Genomic DNA, 8,947 nt, shown 5'->3' with positions numbered 1-8,947 from the left:
TATATCCCATCTCATGTTAAACCCATACCCACTCAAATTGGTTAAGATTTATGATTAATCTAACAAAAAACCAGATGATTGTGAGACTGTAGATACGACAAACATGAAATAATTATAACACATGAATTCAAAGAGATTAGATTAAACATTGAAGCATTTAACAGTAAACCCAGCACAACAGTCACAACGAAAGAGAAAATAAGTTCGAACATGGGGTGGTAAGTGGTGGCAAGTTGTGTACAGCGGTTGACGAAAACATGTATGTGAAGGTCACATTTGCGACGAAGAAGGTATTGTTTGAAGACAAAGGGTCTAGTTCGCGTAATTTGTTTATTTCTGAAATAAATATTTTTTAATTGATAGGAGTATGCTTACAAATAAATGTAAGCCATTGAAATCTTACTTTTCCACGTGTCATGATTTTATAAATGGAACTTGAGATTGCCATTTTCTCTCAAAATGGAGATGATCTACACCCCGCTAATAAGTCCACAATTCCGTGGTTTCAACTTTTCCCTTAAATTTTCAAATTTAATAGGAAACCCAAAAGTTTTAAACAACATATTTGAGATTTATATTTTTTGAACAAACAAAAATGAGATATATATTAACAAGGATGATTTACCCCGCACAAGGCGTGCAAGGGGGAATCATGAAAGAGTGCATACAATATAAGTTGCTATATAGAGCAAAGCATAGCCAGAAGAACAAAAATAGGAAATGAAAATACATTACAAGTGGACGCCCATACAGAGGAGCGGTTGATTCCACCAGTCATGATAGTTGTAAGGTAGCATAGCCTGTTTCGATTTTAGCCATAAAAAAGATGCCAGTTTAACCTTTTCAATGAGAATGGAGGAAATAGAAGCCTGATTGTTGAACGCACGGTCATTCCTTTCCTTCCAAATTACCCAAACAGAGGTAAACCAAATGATTTTAAAAAACATATGTGTAGATCTAGGCAAGCCCGCCATATTACTGAATTGGAATAAGTGTTGATGAAGATCATTAGCTGAAACCGAGGAGATACCCAACCAACTCCAAACATGAGACCAAAGAGACCCGAAAAAGTCGTATTCCAAAAAAAGATGTATTGTTGTTTCTCTATTCCCACACCTAGACACACACGCCACTTCAGTGTGAGAAAGAACTCTCCGCCACACCAGATTGTCCTTGATTGGGAGTCAGTTGCGAAGAAGGCGCCAAACGAACACAGACACCTTGGATGGGATATGATTATGCCAAATGTCGAGAACCTGAGGCCTATCTGCCATCTCACCTAAAGTTGTGAGAAAGCAGTAAGCCACCCGCACCGAATACCCATGAGTAGGATCCAAAAGCCACCTCCAAGTGTCTTTTACAGTATCCTGCAAAACAGTGTTCAAGAGTAACACGGAACACTCCCTCACACTTTCCTCCTCCCACACTAACAAACGCCGACGCCACAACCTCTCCCTCCCCTCAACCGTCCCAACCATCCTCCTCATCATCTCCACCGAACAATCCTTGTGAACTGACAAGTCAAAAATGCGGGGAAATTTAACTTTTAAAGGAACATCCCCCACCCAAATATCATGCCAAAAAAATGTTCTCTTACCATCACCAACGACCCTCCTAGTGTTATTATCAAACCAATTACCTATTCCCTCGCCTACTCCTTCACGCAGCCTACACATAGACCGCCACCTTGCCGAACAAGATCTATCTCCCTCTTTCAACTGACCCCCTCCTCACCGTAGCGGGCTTTCAAAACCCTGTACCACAAACCCTCCTTACCAACCAACATACTCCAAAACCATTTACCCAATAAAGATAAATTAAATGCTCCAATCCTCTTAACCCTCAACCCTCCTTCCTTCTTTGGAGTACAAACCGACTCCTAATTAATCCAAGCAATTTTCCTAAAATCCTCACCACCCCCAATTTATTTTTTAAAAAAAAATAGATTCAATAGAAGAAATTATACCTGTAGGGGCCTTGAAAAAGGAAAGAAAGCAAACCAGAAGAGAGGACAAGACTGATTTCAGAAGTACCATGCGACCACCGAAAGACAGGAACTTATGGTTCCACGACGACAGGCGATAGAAAATCCGATCGTTCATAGGTTTCCAAAAACAAAGTTTCCGAGAATCCTCTCCAATAGGCAGTGTTTTATCTTGGTTTTCGGGTGTCAAACATTGATTACGTTTGAACCTTTTTAACCGGTGATATCTTATTTTTTCTTGGGAGGGGAAAAAGTAAGCAAAACCCTTGAGAATCGAGGTCCGGGAGTTGTTTTCGCTACGGGAAGGTGTTAGGCACCCATAACGACTATAGTATCCTATAGGAACCGTCTTTAATTTCTACGCACGCGCTTTATTTTTAAATGCTATTTGAAAAATGATATTTACACCTAAGGTTTTACTAAGTGAAGAATTGGAGGGAGAAGAAAGCGTTTGAATTTTTATTTTATTTGAATTGAAGGAATTTTGATTCCTTGCCTACGTACCCTTTTAAGGGATCAAATCCACCGTAGTTCTCTTCCAAAAAGTTTTTTGTTTTTGTTGGTTGATTTTAAGTTTGAAAATTGGGATTTTGAAGAATGGAGATTGAGAGGCCTTAAAGGCATGAGATTGAAGAAAAAAAGTGAGGTTTGATTAGTTATTTTGGAAAAAAGGTCAAGTATGATTAATTTTCATTGAAATTTGATTAAGAAAATGAAAAGAAAAATACAATGGGATTTTGATCCCAAGGTTTATTTAGAAAATGATTTGAGTGATATTGTTCATATTTTTTTGGAAAATGATTTTTTCTAAGTGTAAAGCCTAAGCATTCATCTAACATTCAATCCTAAACATACATCTAAACATGCATATCCTAGCCATACATCTAAAGTGAGGTGTGTGCATGTGTCGGTGCTTGTGTCGGTGTACATTATTAGAGTCCATTGTCCTTTACATCATTGGCGTAGATACATTCTATGGTCTTGCAAGAAATTAAAAAACATAAGAAACAATATTACAAAATTCCTAAGTCTTTACATTCTAAGTATTGCATGAATTTGAAAGTGTGGGAAAGATAGAGACCAAGAATATAAGATGGAGAATGAGATGCCTTATGGGATGCATGAAACATGGAATGAAGGAGTTAGTAGCACATGATAATATCAAGGAGATAAAGCAAGTAAAAGTTACTATGACAAAAGCAAGGAAACTACCACAAACATAGCAAAAAATGATGCAAAGCATAGCCAAAATTACACCACAAAATACAAAGCTCACATGACCTATAATCCTCACATTTTAACACATTTTTAAAGACATGAGCTCAGATTTAAAAGTGGAGATCAAAGGGATATGAGAAACCATGCATTTAAATGGTGAACTTAAGTATATTTTCCATTATTCATTCACAAACAAGTCTTGCAAAGCAAGTAACTAAACACAAGGCACACACACATGGTAAAAACACATTCAAACAGCAACAAGACCTTCACAAATCATATATCATAAACCAAAACATCCATCAAGAATTGGAATTTGAATCACACAATTTTCATAGGTTTTTTACACAAAGCTTCACAATTAAAACCCTAAAGCACCATATTATTTTCTTACCAATTTTCCAACACAACAAATATCACAAAAGGACCACAAAAAATAAAGAAACATGTGTGAATTTTTAAATGATTTTTCAAGGACTTTTAGACTCAAAAAATGCACAAAACTTTTTACAAATTTGACACAAACACATCATATAAGCAAGGAATTATTACACACATTTTTATCAAATTTTTTTCATGCAAAACCACCACAAAAACATCACAAATACATCAAAAAATATTTAAAAATTTTTATGGAATTTTTGTGAGATATTTTGGATCAATCAGAGGGCAATTATCAAAAGTTATGCACAAAATAGCAAGAAATAAGGAGGAAACGAAAAAACTGCAAAGCAAGAAAGTCCAGGCCTAAAGGGAGATGGATCCTGGATCATCCAAACGCACCAGGAGCGTTGGATTGATCCAGGAAGCCAAAACCCTAGATCCAACGCTTCAGAACATGGGGAGCATGGTATGAAGATACACGCGCGCGCGTGGAATCACAGACAGGTATATAAGCAAGAATTGTGAAGGGAAATTCATTCCCCCATGTTGTTTCTCTCTCTAGAACGAAGAGAAGAGAGAGAGAGAGTCTGCAATACTCCCTCGTCTTCTCCGACGAGCCTGAGGACGCCGGCGTGGTGACTGCCGGTCTGACATGGCGGCGCCGCCGCACCAGAGGTCCCAAACTCCTCCTTTCTTCGTCCTAAATTTGAATCTAAGTCCAGAAATCAAAGAAGGCAAGTAAATCAGCGTAGATCGGGGAAGTTCTTCACGGTTTTGATGATTTCTTTTATTAAATCTCTTTTTCACAAACTTTTTGAAAGGTAATGGTTCTAAACACTCTGATCTACGTTGATTCGTAATAAAAAAACACATTCGAGGCAAGAAAATAGCGAAAGGGAAGGTAGAAGAGTTTGATACCTGTGCTTAGATCGGTGATGAGTTCTTGATGAGAACCGAGCACTTTCACCTTCGTCTTTTAGTTCTCTGAAGCTTGCTCAACCCTAACCGCTTCAGTTTTTTTTGCAGATTCAAGGTTCTTTCCTTGTTAATCTTCGATTTGAGGCTTGATTCGAAACCCTAGGGTTTTGGATTGGTTCGAATTGGAGTTTGATTCTGTTTGAACTTGATTTGATCTTGACGCTGGTATTCTCTTCGTCTTCTCTGATTCGACTTCGAATTTGATCTTTCTTTCCCTCTTCTCCTCAAATCCTTCGTGATCACGTTGGATTCATCGTCATTGATGATGATTCTGCATTTGAATTGCGAAGGTGAAGCTCAATGATGATGATTCCTTGGAATCTCTGAGAGTTTTCCTTTTTTTTTTTTATAAATTCGAACTGGTTTTTTGTGAAATTGAAAAGAATTTTGATGTTTTTGTGATGATTCTGATTCGGTGCTGTTGAATTTGGTGAGGATTGAAGGATTTTTGTGATGATCTGATTCAGTTAGGGTTTGAAGATGATGATGATCTTCATCGTGTTCTTCATATTTGTGGCTTTTTGATCTGTTTTTGTGGAGAGAGAGAAAGTGAAGTGTGTTTGTGTGAGTTGGCAGAAAATGAATGGGTTTTTTGACCTTGACTGATGAGTTGGCTTTTATAGCTGATGACTGGAATATCTGGACCAATGATAGACTGCTACGTGGCATAACTAACTTTCTGGACAAATGAAAAATTGACATGTGGACTGGACTGCAAATTTGGACCAAAAGGACTAATTCTGCAAATAACAAAATTAAAAGGACTGATATGCAAATAACAAAAAAGGACTAAAAACAAAGACTTGAAACTTTAAGGGACTAGAATGCAATTATTAGAAATTTTAGGACTAAAATGAAAATTAAAATAAAATTGAATAAAAATTGGTAAACGGAAAATAACGTAAAGTGAAACGATTAAAAATGACAAAGCGGACTAAAACGAACCAATTACTTAAATGAGGTACTTTAAAGTAACCTCTCTCTGCCAAAATTTCATGTGAAAAGACCAAAATGCCCCTGGGGCTAAACTGACTCAAAATGACTTCAAATGCAATTTTTAAAATGGCTTTTGACATGGAATTGAAATAAAAACTTATTCAAGCAATTTGAAAAAGACTCAAACAATTTTTAAAGGACTAAAATGAATTTGGATACAGGAAATGACTAAAATACCCTTTTTCAAGAATTTTGCAAGTAACATTGAAGTAAAATGCAGAGAAAGATGCAATTGGTCAGAGACAGTTCAAATGACTTAAAATGTAAGAAAAGGAGAATTGAGCTAGTATTTTTAGGTCCAAAATTAGGGTATAACAGGCAGTCCCAAATAAACAAAAGGAATCATACCCCTTCGACATTTCATCAGCCCCGCCGCTTCTGACAACTAAGAATCAGGAATATTAACCCAGTCAACATGCTTTTATGGAAGTTTACTTTAAGACCCGAAAGCTCCTCAAATAATAACAACACAGACCGCATAGTACGCACATTCAACCAACTCTTCTCGCCTATGATTAAAGTGTCGTCCACAAATTAAAGATGAGTCAACAGGACCTCATCGCCATTACCAACTCCATACCCAATGAAAAGGTGCGCCCCACCACCACATTCATTAACACATTAAATCCCTCGGCAGCCAACAAAAATAAAAAAGGCGACAAGGGGTCACCTTGACGAAGGCCCCTCTCCAAAGGAAACTCATCCGTCAGACAACCAATTACTAAAACAGACGCTTTTGCTGTACCAACACATCATAAATCGATTTCCTCCAAATTGTTGGGAAATTCATGTTTGCCATTATAGAATCCAGGTAGTTTAAATCAACAGAGTCATACGCTTTTTTGAAGTCAACTTTAAACAGAAGCAACTCTTTGTTCAAACGTCTAATATCTGTTTCCCTTTGACAAAAGCAGACTGATACTCAGATACGACGCAGACTGATACACATAGCAATTAATATAACGTCCAATATCTGTTTCCCTTTGACAAAAGCAGACTGATACTCAGATACGACGCTTCCAATCACTAACCGAAGTCTATTAGCGAGAATCTTAGCAAGGACCTTATACAAACTTCCAACCAAAGAGATAGGTCGAAAATCATTCAACCGTTGCGGACGGTTCACCTTAGGAATTAGAGCTATAAAAGTAGAGTTTAGACCTTTTGTCAGCTTCCCATTACGATGAAACTCCACCATAAACCGTAACAAATGATCCTTTAATAGATTCCAAAATTCCTTTATAAAACCAAAGCTGACACCATCAGGGCCCGGACTCTTGTAACTGTCACAATCCCATACAGCTTGTTTCACTTCCTCTAAAGAAAACGGTTTTGATAAAGTGCCCACCTCCACAGAAGAGATTTATCGAAAAACGGTACCACCATCGACAGCACCACATTAATAGCATTCTGACGTCGTCGATTAGACATGTAACTGTGGAAAAATTTCGAATTTGCATCTCCCTCTGATGACAGTCAGTCATTCACTGTTTTTAGTGTCATTTTCATGATATTTTGAGTTCACAAGCAAGCTTAAACAACAAAGAAAGCAAGAGAAATAGAAGATTTTGAAGAAAGCAAAATCGTGTCACGATTGTTGAAAACGTGTCACGATTTGGAGCACAGGATGAGGTTCATTCAACATTGGTTAAAACGTGTCACGATGGCTATTTCGTGACACGATTTTAGGAACATGTGGCACAAGGAAAGAAATGAAAGCAAGAGAAAATATGATTGATAAAAGAGAGTCACATAAACAAGTAGTTGTAATTCATAGGTGGTGTGAATATAAAAAGGATGAGATATGCATGGGCCTATGTCACGTGACATGCTTGTGAAGGAAGAAAGAAACTAGGTTACATACCTACATAAAGAAAGCGAGCTGCACAACATAAGGGGATTCCTGTTTTGGCACAAGAGCAATTCACGTTTTTGGAGCATGACGGCCATCACGTTTTTGGAAAAGAAGAGATAGAAGTTCACGCATCCCGAGAGGGGGAAAAGGCACATGGATATGGAAAAGCATCTCAACAGTAGCGATTGAGAAGAAAATTGAGGAGCAACGCCAACAACGACGGAACTCTATCGGTTTATTTTCTTTACTATGTTGTTTATTGCTTTAATCATGTCTAGCTAATTTCCTTTGATTAGGTCTGAGATGATTCTTTGTAACCCTAATTAAACCATGTTGCTATGAAACTCTATTTATTGTGAATGACAATCTAGTTTTTATTCAATTCAATTGTTCTTATGTTTTTTATATATTGACACCATATAAACATGATTTCGTGAGAATGAATGACTATTGACCACAGCTTTTGACTTAGACCTAATTGAATTGTTCTAATAAACATGGTTAGTCTAGGAATGAATAATCGTTTATTAGTGATATTAGGTTAACGTACTTAAAACCTTCAAAGATTATTAGACCACCTAAGGAATTAGGGGCTATAGTTTGAGAAGAGGGTCCTAACTCGAGATTGATTAGGACTATTTTGTTAACTATCGTGGAACTAGAGAATCATTCATAAGAATAGGTGCAGTATATCAATTAAGGGAACATAGATGATTCGAAAGACCTGATCTCATCTCTATATCTTTTTCAAACAAAACTTTATTTTCTGTTATTTACATTTTATGCACACAAACCTACTGCCTCGGGCACTAAAATAATTTACACATCCTAGATAATAACTTTATTGCTAATTTGAGATTAGCACAGTCCTCGTGGATACGAACTTAATTTTATTACTTCGATATACTTTTAGTACACTTGCTAAAATATCTATCAAGTTTTTGGCGCAGTTGCCGGGGACTGTTGAATCATTTCAATTTGGTAATTTTGTTATTATTTAGGATTTGTGTCATTTATATTTTTGTTTATATATATATATATATATATATATATATATATATATAATTACTCTTGTTTCTTTTATTTTATCTTGTGCAGTGCTATGATGGTATCTTTTTCTTTTTGTTGTTTCTGCGAGGTCAAGCAAAATAATACTCCCTCCGGTCCTATTTACAAGAGACAATTAACTTTTTAGATACATTAAATAATTTATGTATTTGGTTTAGGTTCTTGACTAGATACATACATTATTCAATGTATCTAAAAAGTCAACTTTCTCTTGTAAATAGGACCGGAGGGAGTATTTGATTTAGGATGGGAGATATGCCATCTAGGCAAACCTTAGGGGACTATGGTATAGGAACAAACCGATGTCTTATCACTCATGGGTTTCAACCGCGAACCCAGTTGCCTTCAACATAAAAAATTCAATTCTTGTGGGTCTTAGATAAAATCAATATGATGGAGGGTCACTTCAAGACCCATACGAACACTTGAGTATATTTTATGAATCTTGTTTGTTCTGCTGCCCA

General features: G+C 36.7%; 1 protein-coding gene across 1 annotated transcript; it reads right to left on the bottom strand.

Annotated features, from left to right (window-relative positions):
* Positions 1 to 1,184: 1,184 nt before the first annotated feature.
* LOC146938026 (uncharacterized) lies at positions 1,185 to 1,676 on the bottom strand. Its single transcript, XM_085749570.1, has one exon. The coding sequence runs from the start codon at positions 1,674 to 1,676 to the stop codon at positions 1,185 to 1,187; it is 492 nt and encodes a 163-aa protein (XP_085605696.1).
* Positions 1,677 to 8,947: the final 7,271 nt, after the last annotated feature.

Source organism: Medicago sativa, chromosome 3 (genome assembly GCF_051527215.1).
Source record: "Medicago sativa cultivar Bolivia chromosome 3, Bolivia_mono, whole genome shotgun sequence".
NCBI lineage: Eukaryota > Viridiplantae > Streptophyta > Magnoliopsida > Fabales > Fabaceae > Medicago > Medicago sativa.
This window is presented reverse-complemented; position numbering and strand designations above follow the sequence as displayed.